The 23,073-nt window shown below is 38.8% G+C and overlaps 1 protein-coding gene across 12 annotated transcripts in view; it reads left to right on the forward strand.

The window, feature by feature from the left end:
* Nucleotides 1-23,073, forward strand: part of NCOA7 (nuclear receptor coactivator 7) — a 165,923-nt gene that overhangs the window by 94,250 nt on the left and 48,600 nt on the right. For 9 of the 12 annotated variants that reach the window (XM_060616580.3, XM_060616577.3, XM_060616583.3 and 6 more), the window contains 7 exons: nucleotides 4,190-4,269; nucleotides 7,459-7,566; nucleotides 12,160-12,273; nucleotides 12,860-12,985; nucleotides 14,732-14,916; nucleotides 19,053-20,098; nucleotides 20,944-21,112. In XM_060616580.3, the coding sequence (XP_060472563.3) occupies nucleotides 4,190-4,269; nucleotides 7,459-7,566; nucleotides 12,160-12,273; nucleotides 12,860-12,985; nucleotides 14,732-14,916; nucleotides 19,053-20,098; nucleotides 20,944-21,112 (1,828 nt within the window). The remainder of the gene's footprint in view (nucleotides 1-4,189; nucleotides 4,270-7,458; nucleotides 7,567-12,159; nucleotides 12,274-12,859; nucleotides 12,986-14,731; nucleotides 14,917-19,052; nucleotides 20,099-20,943; nucleotides 21,113-23,073) is intronic. The other 3 variants (XM_078447278.2, XM_078447281.2, XM_078447279.2) reach the window with 2 other exon arrangements.

Below are 23,073 nucleotides of genomic sequence, written 5' to 3' on the forward strand. Positions count from 1 at the left end.
ATACTCTTACATCATTTGCTCCAGGTTTTCCAAAGCAGGGGGAGGGTCCGAATTGTGTACATATAAGGGTCTGAGGAGGCTGAAGCTGGAAATAAAGGTGTCAGTATCACTGGGAGATAGTTCTACCCTTGGAGATGGTCATGGGTCCCCACCTGAAACGCTGGAGGTGGAACCCCATCCTGAAGCGTGGCAGAGCCGTCCTCGCCCGAGGCAGCTCCCGTCTCTTCTGGGCTCTCTCCAGGGCCAGAAGCCTTTCCAGTGCTTCATGGACTATGTGCTGCAGACTATGTCTAGGTAAGGTATACAGGACTTCACTTATGGAGACGCGTAGCTGGCCATCTTTAAAACGTAACGCAAAAGAAAAAAAAATTAAGAATCCATCCGAAGTCTTACCTTGTGCTATAATGATATGAAGACCATCGAATTAGGTTCTAAGAATTTGCCAGTTCTTTGCTTTTAATATTGACTCAACAGTAAAACCTAGTGTTTGACTTGTGGCTTTGATAGTTTTTTGTTTTTTTTTTTTTTTTAATGTTTTATTTCTGAGAGAGAGACAGACAGATCATGAGCAGGGGAAGGAGCAGAGAGAGAGAGAGAGAGAGAGAGAGAGACAGAATCTGAAGCAGCTCCAGGCTCTGAACTGTCAGCACAGAGACCTATGTGGGGCTTGAACCCACAAACTGCAAGATCATGACCTGAGCCGAAGTTAGACACTTAACCAACTGAGCCACCCAGGTGCCCCTAGCTTTGATAGGTTTATATGATATTCCTGGTGTGATGCTCTATCAGTGAAAATGTTGCCCACAATCAAGTGTATCAGGTTCATTGACCTGTATTGGGAAGTTCATTCAAACATATATACCAGGTATCATTGTAAGGCACAAGATGTTCAAAGATGGTAGGCATCATGGCCTTTACCTCAAGAATTTCAGAATCTTAGATTCTGGAGGGAAAGCTCCCCCCCCGCCTTATTTATAATGTTACTATGACATTTTTCTGGCCTACCCACCTCTGACAAAGGAGAAGTAATTTTCGTACTAATTCAGGTACACAAGTTAACTTTATCCTGAAAGGCTCAGCTAGCACCTGTTTTTCTTTTGCAGGTGAGCAATATGGAAACTCAGGGTTTGGTGGCTTATAGCAGTGATTCCACTGGGACCAGAAACAATTATGCACAGTTTTCTGGACAGGTGTGGATCAGAAGTTGCCACAGATGGGAAGAGGAAGCTTAGGTTCTAGAAATAGGAAGCACTTACAAAAGGATGTGAAAAGCCTGTTCTGAAAGCAAGATTACCTACAATGACAACTGTTTATGGTGACAAGGAGAAGGGCAGGAGTGTGGGACAGAGAGAGCAGAGCTGACGTGATAGAATACCAGATTGTGAGAGTTGTAAAGTAGTATGATGGGGTTTTTCAACAGGCCATGTAAAATCTCCCTATCTAGAGAATCTAGAGATCTAAAAAACACAGTCTCTTCTTCCTGAAGTAGTTTAGATGTGGTCACCTGAAGGTAGGGAGGTCACTTTTTTTTTTTTTTTTTTTAATAGTCTGGAGGGATTTCCAAGGTCTCTTTGGTTCTATGAATGGGTCTGATTGAACATACAGATGACTGCAAAGGGACTCTAGGTACAGCATCTATGACTTTTTTCTTGGTTGTTAACATTAAATAATATAAAGGAACGATTTAAAAGGCAGATAAATCCCACGTAAATTAATTAACTATTTTCATGTTTCTGCATTACCTTCTGAGTTCTCACTCAATACACCCATATTTGTCATGTGGATGTGATGATACTGTTGATCTAAGAGTGGGGCATGGGATGTTGTAGGACCTCAGGTGTAGAGCGCTGAGCTAATCACACTTCTTAGTTGGTGACATGTCATCACTGGTCAGAGCTGGGTTCCTTGTTATTTATTCATTAATTTCCTTATATCCTCATTCCTCACTCCCATTTCTCTTCCCACTGCATACCATTCTCCTGCATTCAGTGTGTAGGCTTTTATTTGGATGTGGCCTTGAAAAATGTATAGTTGCTCTGTGTGCATCTATTTTAAATTTACCTAATGGTGTTGTTCTGTACATCCCATTCTTTTTCTGTTGACGTAAACATGCTGCAGTGTATAGCTCAGGCTTGTTATTTCTCATTACTGCCTAGAATCCCAGAGCATATCTCCTACATTTTACTTACCCTCCAGCTTTCCCCTGCCACAGATGATGCGGTTATGTACATCCTCAAGCCAAGTGACTTTATGATATATATAAAGTATGTATCTCCTGGGAGAGGAGGTCTGTCGGTTAGATTGCTGAGTCATATGGGCTATATATATTTAATTTGCTGGAATGGCTATACCAGTTTACATCCCTTCTAACAGTTCACATCTCTGCCAACACTAGAATTTTCCAGCTTTCTGATTTTTGCCATGCTAATGGATGTAAAATGTTGCATTGTCTTAATTTGCATTTTTCAGATCACATGCAAGTTAGAGCATCTTTTCACAGTTAATTCAATTTTATATTTTTCGTCATTTAAATTTTTATTCACTGCAGTATGGCTGTCTGTGTTTTCAGTATCGGGGTTGATTATATTAAGATGCATTTAAATGAGAATTAATTTGAATCATAATGCAGCTGCTAAATTTCTGGGCTGACCAGTTCTGGCCTGTAAAAACAGCAAAGTCTATGGCCCAACTTATAATATGTTCTCCGGCATTTTGGTCGTCCCAAGTTTTCAGTATTATCAATAATATCACACTAACCATATGCTATGATATATGGCAGTTTTCTTCTTTTGAATTTTGCCTTAGGATGAATCCCCTAGGGAAGGATTACTGAACCAAAGAATGAACGTTTTTATGACTATTGTTACACATTAACAAATCACTTTCTAAAAGGGCTGGGAACCCTTGCGCACTGTTGGTGGGAATGTAAGTTGGTGCAACCATTATGGAAAACAATATGGAGGTTTCTCAAAAAATTAAAAATAGAAATACCATACGATCTGGTAATTCCACTTCTGAGTATTTACTGAAAGAAATGAAAACACTAAATTGAAAAGATGTATTGACTGTTTACAGTAGCCAGGATATAGAAGCAACCTTAGTGTCTACTGATAGATGAATGGGTAAAGAAGATGTGATATATATATATATATATATATATATATATATATATATATATATATATAGTGGAACATTGCTTGGCTATAAAAAGTAATGAAATCTTGCCGTTTGTGACAACATGGATAGACCTAGAGGGTATTATGCTAAGTGAAATAAATCAAAGACAAATACCATATGATTTCACTTAAATGTGGAATTGAAAAAAACACATGAATAAACAAAAAAATGGACTCTTAAATACAGACAACAAACTGGTGGTTGCCAGAGGGGAGTCCATGAGGGGATGGATGAAAAAGGCGAAGGGGATTAAGAGGTGCAAACTTCCAGTTATAAGATGAATGACAGAGACGAAAAGTATAACAGATGGAGCACCTGGGTGGCTCAGTTGGTTGAGCGTCCGACCTCCACTCGTGTCATGATCTCATGGTCTGTGAGTTCGAGCCCCGCGTCAGGCTTTGTGCTGATAGTTCAGAGCCTGGAGCCTGCTTCAGATTCTGTGTCTCCCTCTCTCTCTGCCCCTCCCCCGCTCATGCTCTGTCTCTCTCTATCAAAAATAAATAAACATTAAAAAAATTTTTTTAAATAAAAAAAGTTTACAAAAAGTATAACATAGGGAATGTAATCAATAATAGTGTAATAACATTGAATGGTGAGCATTGAGTAATGTATAAAATTGTCGATTTACTATGTTATTTTAATTATGCTTTGCTTGAAAAAATAGAAAAAAAACTAAAAGGGTAGGATTGATTTCCATTATGCGTCGTTTATATCTTAACTATACTAGTTTTAACTTCATTGTGTATTATTTATACTATTCCTTTAATAACTATAAAATATTTGTTATTTGCACTATTTAATTATAGTTAACAGAAATCATTTGTTCAGGTGTTCACTGATGAATAGTATTTTTTTTTAAGAGTATGGTCTATTTGTGCCCATAGTCCATTTTCCTAGTAGGGTCTGCTTTATTTTTTTAGTCCATTTGAAAGTAGTTTTGATATACTCCCGAGTGTCTTATCCTCCATTCCTGAAAATGAAATTATTCATTTACATACATTTTATTCTTCAGACGACAATCAAAACAAAACACATGATAAAAAAGAGAAGAAGATGGTGGTTCAGAAGCCCCACGGTACTATGGAATACACTGTAAGTATAAACAGGAGGTATGAACACTTGTTAAGACCACTGGATTTGCATGATGTTTCTCCCTGACACATCCTCTTAGCTGCATTCCTTTTGTGTGCCCATTAATTAAGGAAGCTTCTTAAGACCTGTTCTAGGTCATTTCTTTTCCCTTTATGTTTTCTCTCTGGGTAATCTCATGTAAGCCTATGACTTGAATTATCTTCAATATGCCAATGACGGCCGGTTGTGCTTTCTGAGTTCCATAATCACAGATCACTTTCCTACTCAGCCTATCCACTTAGACCTCCAGGGCTGGTATTTTTTCAAGAAGCGATGGCTCCATAAGCTGTACATTTCTACAAGCCAGAGCTTTGCCCTTGACATCCTCTTCCCATGACTCCTCATGTTCATTGTTACCTTCTGTGACTATCCATCCAGATCTCTTCATTTCACTCTCATAGGTTCATGTTCCTTTACATGATGTACCTCAGTTTAACACTATTGATTCACTGATGTGATTGTTTTAATGTCTATCTTGTGCCTTAATTCATGTACCCATGGAGAGAGATCCTTTTTTTGGTCACCATTGTATTTCTGGTGCTCACAGGGTATAGGCCTCCATTCTGTTGAGTTAGTAGATGAATAATGCTATGTATGTGTCCCTTACGGCACCTCCGCATACGTGCCGTGTGTTCATTTCTCTCCTGCAGCGTGAACTCCTGGGGGCCAGGAGCTGTGTATATTTATCCCAGGTCTGTTACAAAGTGAGCACTCAGTTAGAGATTTGTTTTAATTCACTTTGAAGTAGCATTGTTGAGGAGTGTTCTCTGACTTGTAATAAGAAATTAAGTGCTGTTGCCATTACCTGGTTGTGATTTTCTCGTGTGCATTTTTTTTCTACTCATTATTCATGTGCTATGCCAGGCTCTGTACAGGCAAGTAGCAAGACCTGATCCTTCCCTGGCATTTCTTTTGGAAGGGTAAATTGTTTGCAAGCCTTTCCAGAGTTACACTGAGGAGTCCTGGCACAGGCATTTCATGCTCAGTGCTCGGTGAACGTCTCTAGGCATCTTTCTGTGGGTTATAGGCCTGGTCCTTTCCAGAGGGATTTGGGGTGATTATTTATTTCACTTTACCATGGTCCACAATAGGTTATTGATCCCCATAACACCTAGCACAGTGCCTTACCTGATAGTAGGTACTCAAGAAGTGTTGGATTATTTATCATTAGTAACAATATTAACTCTAAAGCCATGTGTGTATCCAGCAGTATTATGCACAAGCCCCTCCAAAGAAATGACAAGGGGTGTTTTCTAGGAGACGTTTCCCATAGTATATACTAAATGGTGCAGTGAGAGTAAGTATCAACCCCCACATTAACTCTTATAAACAGGTGATCAAATTAGCAATGCAGATATGTCTGCCTGTTTGATTTGTAGGTTATGGGGATTAGTTTTACTTGGCAAGTTATTGTTTGTACTTGTCATTGGAAATAAAAGGTGATTCATAACTTCATGTTTAGAGAACCATGCTAGCACTTAATAGATTGCTTATATTGCTCCAAAGCTGTGGATGTTCGCATTCTGTTTAGTTTTAAACATTTAGTGATTCCCATATCCATCCCAGGGTCTGTGGCTTGATGCTGTATTTATGTCTTGCCGTTATGTAATAATTCCAGATTGTTAAGGTTTTTTCTCTTCCCTGAACTCCCTATGCACAGTATATTTCTGTAAGTCTTTTCTTAAAAATATGAAGTAAATTTTTGGATCACTTGCCATGAAGTAAGTGCTGTGAAGCAGAAATTACAATTATCTGTTTGATGGATCAAGAACCTGAAATGCAGAAAAGTTAAGTAAATGACCCAAGGTCACACAGCTAGCAAGTGGCAGGTCTAGAATTCAGATCCAGCAGTCTGGCTGTAGTCTCCATTCTCAGTGTGTCTCATACTGACTCTAAACCCCCAAAACCCCTGGATTTGAATATGTTAGGCAAAACGTCTTTTTTCTTTTTCATTTTTAGTAAGGCTGGTTTTGCCCAAGGTAGAAGTAGGGCCATATATTGCTAATTTTTAAATTATTTTTTAAAATACATGTATTTATATACTGACTTGTTCCAGAAATGCTTTGAGGTCATTTTGGTGTAATTTGTATCTATGACCTTGATTAGTCTGAGACTGTTCATCTAGTTGGTGGAGTTTTGATGCTAAGGACAGTGGTGAATTTAATTCTACATCTGTATCTTCAGTAGACCACGACCTCCTGCAGCCAACTCACATCGCCACCTTGGTCAGGGCTCACCTGGTGGAGCCAATTTTGAATATAGGGACAGGCACCTGTCTTGATCCAAGGCTGTATATGGGAACTTCTTAGTGACACACACCAGAGTGGCCTCCCACTAACAAGTTCTATCCAGTGACCCTAGACAAGAAGTCTGGGATATTGGCCTGACCAGGGGCATTTTTGTGGGTGGAGCTATTTACTGTGAAGTTTCACATCCTCTCATTGCCCTCTTTAGGCCTATTACCCTTTGTTAGAGAAAGAAAGAAATATACATGTGGGGCATGAATCGCAAGTTTCACAGATTTGGAGAATAACACTAATCTGGCTGACTATCAGAAGTTGTCATTTTAATGACTGTGAACAGTTATTGGTAGCTAATCTGAATTTCATAATGATTTACTTGCCTTCCGTCATATTCATTTGTCAAACATTTGAGTATCTTCTGTGTGTTGGGCACTATGCTGACACTGAGGTTATCAGCCATAAACAGGTCACCGTGCAGGAGCCTTTAGTGCAGCGAACAGACGGGAAGAAGACAGAACATTGAGAATAGAGGAAGTAGCCCTCCTCTATTGGGTGGGGACTGTGTGTGTGTTTTATTTCTTCTCTTCTTAACAGTTTTTATTGTACGTTGTGAACCTCTACTCCACACAGCTAGGTTGTGCCAAAGTAGATTTAGAAATCTATTAGTGGACACTGAAATTTGAAGATAAGGGAGCCCAGAAATGAATTGCATGTAAGACTTTGCTTTTCTGTGGTTTTATTAAGAATGGAGAATGTATTTACTTTCTTTTTCAGAATATATCTGGAAAGAACTACTTTTCATCCACTCAGATCAGAAATAGATTAATGTTGTTTACTAAAAAGGAGGGTTTTGTTTGTTTGTTGATTTTGCTTTATATTTTGAATCTTGTTTGTTTGATTATTCTAGGCTGGAAGCCAGGACACCCTAAACTCCATAGCCCTGAAGTTTAACATCACTCCCAATAAATTAGTGGAACTGAATAAACTTTTCACACATACTATTGTTCCAGGCCAGGTAATTCTTTACTTGTTGGGTATTACTTTTTAGAAATTTTGCATTTATCTTTTATTGCCATTTTTAATGCTTCACTCTTAGTGTCATGGGATTATCATCGTTGATAATGTGCATTGGTACAGTCTTTCCATTAGATCCAAGAATTCTGAAAGCATTGTAGAATTTAGGAACTTCAGAAATGAATGCCTTGCAGATGATTAACAGTTTACTTAACTATCATTAGTTTATGTTGTGGATGTCCTGTAGGGCATCAAGAGAAGTTAAATTTGACTTTTTCTTCTGTAGAATGTAACTCAAATGTTCTTGGAATGTTTAATTTAGAAGTGCACGTTTCAGTTTATTCCACTCCTGGGATACATTATGGCCATCATTTGACTTTAAGCAAATTTTTTTCATTTTTGTATTTATATGATACCTGGCAAAAATAGCCAGAGGCAGAGACATTCAGCAGGACTATCAAGAAAAAGCCACACCATTTCTTCCCCAGGTTTTTAAATTAATACTTTATTTTTTAAACTGAATGGAATTAGCTAATTGTGTAATTTTGCCACTCTTGGTTAATCCAGCCAATTTTTTTAGTGCCTTCCACATATTTAATGAGATATTCTTTTATTACTACTTTGAAACTACATTTAGCCAATAGATATAAATGACCCAGTCATTGGCAGGTCCTAGCTGAGTCCAAATTTCCATTCTTATCCATAGAACCGTCTGGTTGCCGTGAGCACATTCTGGTTTTAGTTGTGGACTGACTTGAGCATTTTTCTGCATCTCTACATTATAGTGACCTTTAATTCTTCCAGAATAGATACTATTACTTTTAAAGACAACTTTATTGAGGTAACAGTGAGATTGTTCTTTGCGTTTTATTCAAGGGCAGCACATGAAGCCAACAGGCCATAAGCGGGCTAGTTTATATTATGGTACTTTTAGTATTTATGTTCTTGTTAAAAGGAGAAATTAGCATACTTCCAGCACCAGGTAATTGAAGGGAGATATACATTAAAACTTCTCAAAAATTAATGAAAATTTATTTCTAAGAAAACTAACAGTAGATGTCTCCTTTTGGGGATTTCTTATAATCTGAAGTATTACTGCATATTATGTAACTGACCCATAGCAGAGAACCTAGACGTGTATTTACTAATTCAAGGCTAAAGTCTATAGTCACTAGGGGCACCTGGGTGGCTCAGTCATTTGAGTATCTGACTTTGGCACAGGTCATGATCTCATGGTTTGTGAGTTCAAGCCCCACGTCGGGCTCACTGCTGTCAGTGCAGAGCCTGCTTCAAATCTTCTGCCCTTCTCTCTTTGTCCCTCCCCTGCTTACACTCTCTCAAAAATAAATAAAACATTAAAAAAACAACAGAGAATGTAGTCACTAGAATGTAGGAAAATAATTTAGAGCAATTCCTTATTTTTTTTACTATGTCCATAAACAAAATATTGGTACTAGGTTAAGGTCCAGTAACCGATGGACTGTTTTAATATGCCTATTATAATGGCAAAAATACCAAAGTAGGATCTCTAACCCTTTGTTTCTGACTGGCCTTGTAGTAACTGTTTGATGTGGGTGAGTGCCTTCCTTTTTTGGGCCTCAGTTTCCTAATCCCTGAAGTTAGGTGTTGGGCCACGTTATCTCTGATGGCTTTTCTAGCATTTGCTATGCAGTCCAGCCCTCATATGACTAAACAGTTGTGTGCTGTTGGTTGTCCCAGGACCCAGATAGAATTAGGATTTTGTTGACAAAGATAAGAAATCAAGAAGAGTGAAATCAAGGGGCTTTCAAAAACTGTAGACAACTTTTTGTTTTCAAGGATTTTTAAATACTCTGAGTGGGGTACGTATTGCTTTCATCTCAGTAGATCTGATCATTCAGGACTATTTTTGTCTGCTCTGGCTCCAAGAAATGTGAGCTTCACTCTTCTAGAGACTGATTTGATGGTCACCGTGAGGTAGGAAAGGAAACTGGTCTGGCTAGGTAAGTGACTACATGTAAGAAGTAATTTTCAGAGGCAGTTACCTGAAGCTTTTAAATCTTACAACTGTAGACTCTTTTGTTGCTTAAAAGACCAAAAGCAATAGCAGATAAATGTAAACAACTGAGGCCTAAACAAAAGTTTTAGAAGGTCCTGAGTTTGGCTGTTAGTTTGGATACTTACATCAAATTTCAGGACATGTACAAAGAATATACTTTTTCAAGTAGTTTATCTTAAGCACACTCAGAAGTTACCTTGCAGATATAGGTTTAAGCTGTTTTTATATTCATCGAGCACCTTGGCTACACATGCTTTGAAAAATTTGACAGTTATGCCTGAGTGTTGGAGCAGAATTATTTTCTGCAGTCAGTAGGTAAACCGCCCTTACCCCTGCCCATGTTCCTGGCTCACCTCCATGTTGAGGTAGCACATCTTCTGACTGAGCATCCCAGCATCCAACTGTCACCTCTACACTGTAATGAACTGTTTAAGCACAGGAAATATCCTTTTGATTGGACATTTAGAACATGCCAGACAATAGAATCCTAACCTGTGTTGCCTAACACTTGTCAAAACTCAGATACAAAAAACTGTTAATGGAGAATTGCTTGGAAGAAATGTTATCCATTCATTCCTCTTGTCCAGATACATGAGATAAGAGAGCATAGAATTTTAGCCCTCTGTAAGGTACATTTGTAGAACTCTACACTTTGGCGTTTGCCATTGATCTACATCGCAGATGTTATTAAGAACAGTCCTCCCAAACTGGTTATTGTATTAATTGTCAGTGTATCATCAAAGACAAGTAGTTCAGACTGGGATACTCTTTATGAGACTTAATGAGAAAATACTTCTACTTATGAGAGACTGGGTTTTTTTTTTTTAAGTTTATTTATTTTGAGAGAGAGAGAGATGCAAGTGCGGGAGGGGCAGAGAGAGAGAGAGAGAGAGAGAGAGAGAGAGAGAGAATCCCAAGCAGGCTCCTCACTGCCAGCGCAGAGCCCAATGCAGGGCTCAGACCCACAAAGCCACGAGATCGTGACCTGAGCCAAAACCAAGAGTCAGATGCTTAAATGACTGAGCCACCCAAGCACCCCAAGACTGGTTTGTTTTTATCTTATGGAAGTTGAATTCTGCTGACTAATGATGTCTGTCCCTTTGCATTGGTTATTTGGAAACTCAGAACCTGTTTTATGGCCCACCCCTCAAAGAGTGTTTGGTAATTTTGGAGTACATAGTTTCAGTAGTAATTAGTCCTCATGTTATTCTCCTTGGTTTTCCTACCTTTATCAGAATGTGTCTTTTGTTGTTGTCTCACCTTTTTTCTGGATTGAAGAGAGATTTAAATAACTAAAGTTAAAACAGAGATAGGATGGGAAAGTGTGAACAGTTGTTATATAATTAGTGCTGAATTCTGTTTTATAACATTAAAGGACATCATTTAAAAAAATTTTTTTTAATGCATATTTATTTTTGAGACAGAGAGAGACAGAGCATGAACAGGGGAGGGTCAGAGAGAGAGGGAGACAGAATCTGAAACAGGCTCCGGGCTCCGAGCTGTCAGCACAGAGCCCGACGCGGGGCTCGAACTCACGGACCACGAGATCATGACCTGGGCTGAAGTCGGACGCTCAACCGACTGAGCCACCCAGGCAGCCCTAAAGGACATCATTTTAAGACTGTATATGATATATGCCAAAATGTTGCATGTCTCACTGTAAGAGTGTTGAATGATAAGATCATAATAACATTTCAGGCACCAGTACATTTTGCGGAAAGAGGCTACTTTGTACACTGTGGGAGATTTCAATTTTTGTTTTTAGATAAGTTGATGGTGATAGAAATTATTGAGATTATTGATATTACCTTGTACAACTTGTAACGATCTTACGTTAGTACTCAGGGCCTGCTGAGAGTTAGCAAGCGTGAATTTGTTCCATTTCTTCCTGATACAGGTGTTGGGTTTAGAAGCATGCCATGCTACTCTTTCCTTTCTTCCCTGTCCTTAGTGCCCCTCCCTGGAATCTTCTTTCCTCTCTAAATCTTCTATGCTGTTCAAAGCCTCACTTGGACCCACTTGCTTTATATGACATGCCCAGAGTACTCACCCACCTTGTTCTCCCCTCTGTGAGCTCCTGCAGTGTCTGTGGGTGTGTTCCATACCTTTTGCACTGAACGCATTCATATTATGAGTAATTGTTTCGTGGATTAGTCCAGAAGCCTCCAAGGTACTTACAAGTTTTGGGAAGGCCAACTAGGTCTTTTTTTTTTTTTTTTTTTTTAAGAGAACAGACTTTTTTTTTAATGTCTACTTTATTTTTGAGGGAGAGAGAGAGCACGTGAGTTGGGATGGGGCAGAGAGAGAGGGGATCAGAGGATCCGAAGCGGGCTCTGTGCTGACAGCAGTGAGCCCATTGCGGGGCTTGAACTCAGGAACTGTGAGATCATGACCTGAGCCAAAGTCATACACTTAACCGACTGAGACACCCAGGTGCCCCCCAACCAAGTCTTAGTCGTGTACTTAGCATGATTCTGTACAGAAAGTAATGCCCTAAACACTGTCCAGTGTTTGCCTGATCTCGATATTCACTTCACTTGTCTTTCCCATTCTCAGGTCCTTTTCGTGCCAGATGCTAACTTTCCTTCCAGTACCTTAAGATTATCATCATCCAGTCCTGGTGCTACTGTGTCTCCTTCATCATCAGATGCAGAATATGATAAACTGCCTGTATGTATGTCATTCGTGAACTAACATTCATATTTATCAAATAATTTTTTGAGTTGTAGAATTTTATGTGTTGTTTTTCACAGGTTTTCACCTGAAATTTCCCCAAAGGGGGTAGGGTTAAGGATTTGTCTTAGTTGAGAGAATATGTCCTATCAAAAAGAAACCTATTTCATATTTAAGGTCTCAGAGGGAAAAATGCACACCTTTTATATGTAAAAGTATGCAATTAAACTCTGGATGAGACAGATAGTTGATTTGTACTGCTTTTACTCCTTTTTCTAGAGAAATTGAACCATGAGTCAAATATGAATTATTTCATTTAGGTTATTTTCTAAAAACATTTGATGAGCCATTTTTATGAGTTCATACGTACACCCTTACTGTTGTTGTTGTTTAAATCTTAGTTTGATTTGGATACTTAGTTGTGTTTGTGATAATTCTTGGAGAATGAAGCATATTTGGCTCTTTTTCATGTTCAAGGTAAATAGAAACAGGTTCCTTATAGGAAACTTATGTGGCTTGATTTATAGAAAGAATCTGTTTAAAAAGGCTTCCATTTGATTTTGGGAATTTTGCTTTCTTAAAGGATGCTGACTTAGCAAGAAAGGCCTTAAAACCCATTGAAAGAGTCTTATCATCCACTTCTGAAGAAGATGAGCCAGGCGTGGTAAAATTTCTAAAAATGAATTGTCGATACTTCACTGATGGAAAGGTATATGGCAGTGTCATTTGTTTCCTTTTCTTGAACTCCATGAAAAACTAACTTAGGTTTCAAACTACTGAAGATAGGAGACATTAAAATATCTTTCCCAAAGTTTCAGCTTAAGATTTCATAAGTGTCCATTTGTTTTCCCCTGTTGGATCCCTAGCATTTTATATATTAGGAGAAATACGATTCTTTGTGATCTAGGACTTATCATTTTATCTTTCAATTCTTGGCTTATAAATTGCTAGGGAGACAATATAGTATATGCTTAACAGTAAAGACTGGAGTTAGTGAATTTAAAATCCAACTCTGCTGGGGCGCCTGGGTGGCTCCTTCCGTTAAGCATCCTACTTTGGCTCAGGTCATGATCTTGCCTTTCATGGGTTTGATCCCCGCGTCCGGGCTCTGTGCTGACAGCTCAGAGCCTGGAGCCTGCTTCAGATTCTGTGTCTCCCTTTCTCTCTGCCTCTCCCCCACTTGCATTCTCTCTCTTTCTCTCTCTCTCTCTTTCTCTCAAAGATAAATAAACATTAAAAAAATTAAAAAATAAAATAAAATCCAACTCTGCTATCTGCTTGCTCTGAGACTATAGGCAGGGTATTTAAGTTGCCAAAGCTTCCATTTTCCTCATCTATGAAATAGGAACTGTAATAAAATTGACTTTGTAGGGGGTGGTAATTAAAAGGGATAATTGATGTAAAGACCTTAGTACCTAACTTCGGAAATGTTCAATTCTCAACCCATTTGCTGCTGGAGATGCTGGTGTTAAAAATGATGTCTGCTGTGTTGTGTATTTAGTTTTTTGGTGGTTGGTGTGATTTACAAAGAACAAATCCAACTTTCAGTGAGCCTCTGAAGAAGGGGTTATGTTGATGTAAAGTCAATTCCTGTGTGCAGAGTAGAGACTTCATGCCAGGTTCCAAATGGTAGGAAAATACACTATTGATAGGCGTTTTAACTTTTGCAACCAAGAATAAGTAATGCCTGAAATGCAAAATGTTTCACAAAGATGATCAGTTAACTAACGAAGAGGACCAAGGTAAATAATCTACCTATGGGGAGTCCTCCGTGTCCTGCTGTCTCTGGTAGATAATATCCCTGTTGCCATCTATAAAACAGTAAACTGACCAAGGTACGGACAAAAGTTCCCACCAAATTACTGTTTGTTTACTATTAGCCTCCATAGTTTAGCTATATTCATCTCTGGCTGCAAAATATTTCATATTCCTATTTGTGTCGAATTTTGCTGGCACAAATAGAATGTGACCTTTCTAAACATTTGAGAGAAAAATACTAGGACTCTAATTTGCACCATGGCTCTGAGACAGATGCCGTGTACCATGTACGGTACCATATACTGGTTGGACACATAGTGAACATGTGCTGAGTAGATTGTAAAACACCCAGTTCTCAATTGGGAAAGCACTTGGGACAGCCCTCCCATTTTACAGAGGACTGGGGAGTGCGAGGCATAGATGTGCAGCCCAAGATCCCACCACAATGGTACTATGGCAGCAGGTGTTCCAGAACCAGGCTCGGTTGACTGCTTTAGTGAGGCAGCTCTGTTTTCTCTGCCTCACCACACAGTACCCAACTTTGCATTTCTTCAGCCTGTTGTTCTCCTGCTCTTAAAGGGGGTGTGATGTATACCATGGTACGCCAGAGTCAACAGAATGTTAACACGAGTCCATTAAAGCTGCTGTGGTTGGATTTCTGCCTGTGGTGATTCTGTCCTGTCCCTTTCTCCTGTAGGGTGTGGTCGGAGGCGTCATGATTGTTACTCCAAACAACATCATGTTTGACCCTCACAAGTCTGATCCCCTGGTCATTGAAAATGGTTGTGAGGAGTATGGCCTCATTTGCCCCATGGAAGAGGTGGTTTCCATTGCCCTCTACAACGACATTTCCCACATGAAGATCAAAGATGCCTTGCCATCGTAAGAGATATTTCTTTGTTTACCAAAAACAAACAGAATTCCGGTGTTTGGAGAATTAAATGCAATTAAAAAGTGAGGGAGTTGGCAGCAGTGGGAGATTGTATAGAGGTGAATTTGAAGGTGGAAGATTTGTGCAGTAAATTTTTTAAAGAATAGAGAAAGGAGAGGGAATGGAGATAAAGGGAAAAGCTGCACATATAAAAACGAAAGGAGAAAAGCAAAAAAGCCAACACATAAAAATGGCATTTCTTGGCTTATTTTTCTGAAAAGCAATGCATGTTCTTAATGAATCAATGAAATAAGAAATAGTTTCTCCGAAAGAATTTTAGTCTGGTTCCCAGTAAGAGAATAGTATTTTTCTTTAGTTTAGTTGAATTTTGTTCTCATTCAAATTCTAGGGTAGGCAGGCTTCCTAACTCAGGTGTTCCCTAAATCCTGCAGAGAAAGCTCTGAGTGGAGAGTGCTGAGGCCACTGTGGCCGTAGCCGGACCACCCTAAGTGGTATGAAGAGAGAGCAATACTGATCTGTTTGTTTCTGAAACGTAGATGAATATTATCTTAGTCTTGATTATTTTTGCCTTATAAAACTGAGGGTTTTTTTGTTTTGTTTTTGTTTTGTAAAAGAGAGAAAAGGAAGCTTCCCATGAAGAAAGAGAAAGAGGGTTAAGAAAGCTCAGGGTATCAATTCATTTAAGGGATAATATGATTCCTACTGTCACTTTGTCAATGTTTCTGTTTCTCTAGATCTCCTAGTAGTAAAATTCTTCAGAAACCTCCATGATAGGAAGGTAGAGGGAAAGCGGTGGGTCCTAATTGTGCAAAGAGAAACTAGCCCTTGGGACTTATGAAAAGAAGGGCAGGCAGCTAGAGAACTAACCCACACACATCGTCCTTAGGAATTTATACCAGCAGGTCTCCCTGGACTCTCAGAGTCCTTGGCATCAGACCCGCTTGGCCCTTACTCAGCTCCAAGCCACTGAAGCCAGTGCAGAGCATGGGCACTGAGGTAGTTTCTAAATTCTGCCCAAAGTATCCAAGTGAGAAGGTAGGAGGCAGTGTTGCAGGCCAGGCAGTTCTGTGTGATGAATTAATTCTGGAGCCACACCACCTGGGTTGTCCTGGTTCAGCCACTGACAGCCCCATGACCTGCATGAGTTGCTCAGTCCCAAGCCTCAGTTTTCTTATCTGTTAAATGGAATGAAGAGTGTTCTTCAGCTTATAAGTCTGTTTTAAGAACTCAATGTATTGATATACTAAAACTCTTAGAAAATAGCCTGATACCTTTTAAGTATAGCTGTTATATGAACCTTTAATTCATATCTGAAACTCTGTTCATTGTTCTGGGGAATCTTGTCCATGCAGTCGAGGCTTCTAGTTCATGTTAGTACATGCCTCTTGTGTGACAAGGATGTGAAGATGAGTGGGTCATGGCCTCTGCCCTTGAGGAGCTTATAGTCTACTGGGTGCAAAAGACAGATGGAGAGATGTGGTAACGAAATGGCACCATATAGAACTGCACATGGCATTCCATGAAAACCCTCGTGAGGGAGTGTCCCGCTACCTTGGGATCTTAGATGGAGGCAGAGAGGAGGACATGCGGAGCTAGTTTTAGAAATGAGGAATGAACATTAGGTTCTCTGTGACAAGAAGAAAGAAGAAAAGTAAAGAAATAGTTAAGTTTAGAAGTGAATGACTAAGCAAATGGGGGCATTTCTTGCCCAATGATGGTTTCTAATGAGATAATACTATTGTACATCTTCAGCTTAGGATGTTAAGTATTCTTTTTAATATTAGGAAAGGAAGGTATGTCTTTACAGAAAGATTTCTCTCATTATGAGATTTTTAATGATCTGGGATACGAAGTTAATGCTATAGCTGGAGGGAAAGAGAAGAGTTAAGAATTGGCTCCTACTATGTTCAGTTTCTTTCAGAATTATTCACTGATTCTCACCTTGGACGCAAGTATGTGAAGACTTTTCAGTCTAGTGAACAATATGTGCACCAATGGGCAAAATAGAATGTGTGAGCGAAATTGGTGTGATACAAAATTCGTATCAACTTCAGAATCCCATCAATTGTTTAAAAGTTAGAAATATCTTAAAATTTCATTATTACCAAAAATCGTATGATAAAGCATGTATAAATTCTGTAACTGCAATGTGCAAATAGTTTTAAAAGTGTGTGTGTGTGTGTGTGTGTGTGTGAGTGTGAGTGAAATCTCCCCACCCTCTACTTCAGGCTTTATATTTTTTGTGTAGGACATATTGTAGCCACAGAGAATAGGAAGGGAACAACTGAAGGGATTATTGATCAACACTAGGTATCTGGCTGAGTCTGGAAAACATTAACAGTAGAGACCGTTGACACCACTGTGTACTTTGCCCCAGCAGTGCTTGGCAGCTACGGTGCCAAAAAAACAAGTTAATCCCCGCTTGGATTAGGTAGATGAACAAGAAGGGAGGGGTAGACAAGGTAAAGTAAGAGGCTGAGCAGAGTGTAGTCACATCTATTCATGGGGGTCAAGCTAGATCAGGAAGAGATGATAAAGGGTCTTGGGTGTTCATGGAAGAAAGTTTTGCTTATTAACCAAGTATGTGAAGAACTGGGTTTCTTTGTTGCAAGACTTCTTATGACCTCTAATATGCCAAATTAAATTTGGGGTCAAAATGGAAATTATGACACGTTACACTACTTATCTGACTCTAGGACGGAAGCATCTTTAATGTCTCCCGGGATGCTAGTGTTGGGCAGAACATTTTTGTGCATGCAGGTTCCTGCAGAACAAAGACATTGCAAGATCGTCCTTTAGCATATGGCATTTAGCGGCTCAATGAATGCTTATTGAATTGAAATGAATTATGAATTAAAGAAGTTTTTTTAAAGCATTTATGAAAGCCTAACAATTATGGAGGCTTGTATTTGTATTGGAAAAAGCATGGATGTTCCATGTGTGTGGTTTATGAAATAACTTTGGGGAGATAGTCTTATAACTTGAGAACTTCCTGGTACTCTGTTGGCTTATGGCCATAATTATTTCAAAGCCAGAAAAATAGATAGAGTATTGATGAATCATGGGAATCTACCCCCAAAACCAAGAGCACACTGTATACACTGTATGTTAGCCAATTTGACAGTAAATTTAAAAAAATAAAGTATTACCTAAATATGATCTAGGCTTTTTAGAAATTATTTCTGAAATCTAACAATGTTATTTTTTAGGAGGGTTTTATATATCTGTGTTTTAATCCAGTGTTAATACTAAGGTAAGTGAAAATACAGGTTACTCAAAGTTTTTCCAGTCATAGCTTAAAAATTATGTTTCTTGACCATTTATTTTCAACTTTGGAGAACATATTTAATCAATATTTTTGTGTCATTCAAACCTGGGTAGAAAAGCATCTGTTGTTAAGGGACAGTATGTTTCAGATGATAAACCAGCGTCCATCACCATAAAGTAAAATGATATTGTTATGAGTAAAGAAATTAAGAATTTTAAACTTAGTATTATAAGTAAGAGCTTATTTGGTTTACTTTTCTATAAATTTTTAAAGTGTGAAATGGAGCAGGTGCTATAAGCTTCTTGCATCTCCCTCAGGAAGAGAAGGACGTCTGTTATTGGAAACATCAGATCCTTTGTCATGAAACTCAGAATTAGGGTTTGGGGCTGGTAACTTCTACAACAGTTAAATGAGTAGCAACTCAGTCAATGAACCATTAAGAATTAATGTAGTTGGTTTATATGCTATCTTATAAAAAGGAAAAGCTTTGCATAGTTAAGGAATTTAAGTCATTGTACTAAAACATTTCCTTTGTCCCTTCCTTCACGAATATCAGAAATATTATTTCATCATTAAAAATCTGGTGGGTGACATCTCCATGTTCATAAATGACCTCAAAAATCATTCATGTCCTTCTGGTAGGATATGCGACTCTCATGGTCCTTTGTTTTACCCCTTCTTATAGTTTATTTGTTTCATTTTGAAGTCAATTTCTTGATTTCATTTCCTTATTCTGAAATCATTTACACATAAATTTAAGTTGTGGTATGTTTATGTTTTAGTTTTTGCCTTTCCTCCATTTTGTTTTTGGTTTTGTTTTTAACATTCCATGTGCACCCACCATTTTTCCCCCGACAGTGACCTACCTCAGGATCTTTGTCCTCTGTACAGGCCTGGAGAATGGGAAGACCTGGCTTCAGAAAAAGATATCAACCCATTCAGTAAGTTCAAATCTCTCAACAAGGAAAAACGGCAGCAGAATGGAGAGAGAACCATCACTTCAGATTCCAAATCAACAAGACCTCTGGAGAAGTCAACAGAATACACACACATAAAACCCTCAGATAGCTCTGTATCAGGAAAACTAAAGACCCTGGAATCTTCCACAGAGGCAACCAGTGGATCTACCACAATGACTAGGGTCAGCAAGGAACCTTCTGACACTTGTGCTGCATTTGAATCTATAGCCAAAGAAAATTCCCTTTTAGGGGAAGATGATGACTTTGTTGACTTGGAAGAACTTTCTTCTCAAACTGATAGTGGAATGGACAAAAGAGACACCTCAAAGGAGTGCCTTACTCTTGATCCAGAAGAGCTAAGGAAGGCTAAGTCACAAATAATCAGTTCTACTACAAAAATGCAGGTGCAGTCAGCCCTGAGCTTTTCCGGAACAGATAGTGATGCTGAGCTGAAGGGGGCCCTAGATTTAGAAACCTGTGAGAAGCAAGATATAATGCCAGAGGTGGACAAGCAGTCTGGTTCCCCAGAAAGCCAGGTGGAAAACACACTGAACATACATGAAGATCTAGATAAAGTTAAACTCATTGAATATTACCTTAATAAGAACAAAGAAGGGTCGCAGTTCTCTGAAAACTTGCAGAAGGCAGAATTAAGTGATGGCAAAAGTATTGAGCCAGTGGGAATAGATATCACCCTTAGTAGTTCTCTTCCCCAGGTAGGTGGTCCCCCAACTGAGGACAGTAAGGAGCCAGATAAAACCTGGATGAAAGAGAGAGTGTCCCTCCCACTGCAACTGGCGTCTTCCACAGAAGAAGATATGAATAAAGAGTCTCTAGACATCTCTTCAGAATCTACTCTGGACAACAGCTGCCAAGGCGCACAAATGGATAATAAGTCCGAAATTCAGTTGTGGCTGTTAAAGAGAATTCAGGTACCCATTGAAGGTAAGCCATTTTTGTTTATCTTTATATTCTGTTGTATAGTTGGCTTTCTGAAACTTGCAAATGCAAGCAAAATTAGAATAATTATTTGAGAACTTTTTCTGGATAGAGCTTATCTGTACTTATACATTAATTGAGAAAAAACTTAGCATCAGTATAATAGTATCTATTTTGGACCTTGAACTAGGTCCAACCTAGATTTCTAGTTCAAAAGTAGTTTGCTTTAAAAAAAAAAAAAGTTCAAGTAACTTTCCTTTTTACCTTGAATTTCCAAATATAAAGGGTTTGAAATTTTTTTATAAATTTTTAGGTTTATTTATTTATTTTTGTCGGGGGGAGGGGCAGAGCGAGAGGGAGAATCCCAAGCAGGTTCCACACTGTCGGTGGAGAGCCCAATGCGGGCCTCAAACTCTCAAACTGCCAGCTGAGCCGAAATCAAGAGTTGGACGCTTAGCCGACAGCCACCCAGGTGACCCAGGGGTTTGAAGTGTTTTTGAAGATCTTTCAATTCTAAACTAAATTGCCTTCTGGTGTAAGTGGGTCCTCAGTACCCTTCATGGCTATATATTCTTGTGACTTGTCATGTTGTGTTGGTTTTTATGCATATTCCCAGTAGGTAGCATCTTATATGATATAGACCAACCTGCAACATCCAACGCTTTTTCCTTTTGTGTTAAAGAAGGTCTGAAAAATGTGATTAGTTCTAATTTAGTGGGGTTTTTTTTTTCCCCTGTGTTTTGATTTTCTATCACTAAGAGGGGATCAGGCACTCTTCTTTGTAATTTGAAGGGTTTGACTTTCACTAATACTGTCAGTATTGAGGAAGTTTTTTTTCATATGTGATTCAGATATACTTCCTTCAAAAGAAGAGAAAAGCAAGACCCCACCCATGTTTCTGTGCATTAAAGTAGGAAAACCAATGAGAAAATCTTTTGCCACTCACACTGCAGCCATGGTCCAGCAGTATGGCAAACGAAGAAAGCAGCCAGAGTACTGGTTTGCTGTTCCTCGGGAGAGGTAAGCGTGGGCTCAAATGGAAAATGTTGGTCCATTAGATTCTAACTGCGTCTTGATTTTTTTTTTTTTAATCTTAAAGTAGTTAACCTTATTCTTGAATAAGAGATTTCTCCTAATTGTATATGTTAGAATTTCTAGAAGGATATTTTTTGAATAGTTTCTGCTAATGAGTAGTTTCAATTCAGCAAATTTGAGGTCATCATAAGTACTGTGTGCTGAAACACTTTTATAACTTTCTACCCAGTTGAATTTTAAATGAAGGAAGATTTAGGTATTCTCGGGTGCTGCTAATTAGAAGTGCAATTCTGTTAAGAATACAAGGATACCGTGGAGCAGATCTAAACCTAAGGACAGTAGAGAGGCATGGTTGTAGTTCTTAAAGTGCTTATTATTCTAGGGAACTAAAGCTTGCTCTGGCCTTAAGGAGAGAGTATTTGTGACACAGCAGCATGAGAAGTGTGATGTGAGGTCCCTTGGGTGGGTTCAAGGAGCTGACTGTACACCTCTAGAGAGATTTGTATTTTTAAATTGCTAAAGGAGATATTTTACCAGTTATGTGACAGTCTAGGCCAACAGGGATAGTGGCATTGAAATTTTTTGGCAGTCCATCACTAAGGACATCTTTATAATAAAAATAATTAGGAGATACTATCTTTGGAAAAAATTGTTTTCCTTTTGTATATGTGGTAGAATAAAAATGTCTTTACAAAGGCCTTCCAGTCAGTTTTTTAAAATTGTAAAACTCGGGGCACCTAGGTGCTCAGGCGGTTGGTTAAGCGCCCGACTTCGGCTCAGGTCATGATCTCCCAGTCTGTGAGTTCGAGCCCCATGTTCGGCTCTGTGCTGACAGCTCAGAGCCTAGAGCCTGCTTTGGATTCTGTGTCTCCCTCTCTCTCTGCCCATCCCCTGTTCTCTCTCTCTCTCTCTCTCTCTCTCTCTCAAAAATAAACAAACATTAAAAAAATTAAAAAAAAATAAAATAAAATAAAATTGTAAAACTCACACATTTTTCCTGTTCCTACCTAGTCATTAACATTATCACCTGGGCAGACCTCTTGGCCAACACACCTGCCTTAAGCTTCCTTAAGCATGAATTGTTAATAAAGGAAAATAAAATTCCAAGCAAGGGCACACCTTCTGGTTGATCAGTATCCAGAATAATTGTCATCAAGGGAGTTGTCCTGTTTTAATAAATTATAGTTTAACATGAAAAATAGTTAATAGGATTTTAATTAATGAATTTGCCAATATCTGTTTCTTGTCTTAGACACAAACCCACGTTAACACGGACATTCAACGTAATTTTTATGTTTAAGTATTATACTTTTCTACCTATGCTTGTACCCCCTAGAGTATTTCACTGAAACTTTCAGAATGTTAGGGAGATGAAAAGAAAATTATCGTCTTTTATTATTTAAAAATGTTTCAGGGCACCTGGGTGGTTCAGTCAGTTAAGTGTCTGACTTGGGCTCAGGTCATGATCTCATGGTTCGTGGGTTTGAGCCCCACATTGAGCTCTGTGCTGACAGCTCAGAGCCTGGAGTCTGCTTCGGATTCTGCATCTCCCTGTCTCTCTGCCCCTCTCCCACTCACGCTCGCTCTCTCTCAAAAGTGAATAAACATTAAAAAAAATTATTAAAAAAATGTTTCATCAGGGGCGCCTGGGTGGCTCAGTCAGTTAAGCGTCCGACTTAGGCTCAGGTCATGATCTCATGGTTTGTGGGTTCAAGCCCCACGTTGGACTCTGTTGACAACGTGGAGCCTGGAGCCTGCTTCAGATTCTGTCTTCCTCTCTCTCTGCCTCTCTCCAGCTTGCACTCTATCTCTCTCTGTCTGAAAAATAAATAAACGTTAAATTTTTTTTTATATTTCAATAGAAGCAATGTAATTTCTAAAGCCCTGTTAAAATTAAAGTTCTAAAATCAAATTTCACACTTGACTCTACCTTAGAGATTTAGGCC

This window comes from Panthera onca, chromosome B2 (genome assembly GCF_046562875.1).
Source record: "Panthera onca isolate mPanOnc1 chromosome B2, mPanOnc1 haplotype 2, whole genome shotgun sequence".
Taxonomy (NCBI): Eukaryota; Metazoa; Chordata; class Mammalia; order Carnivora; family Felidae; genus Panthera; species Panthera onca.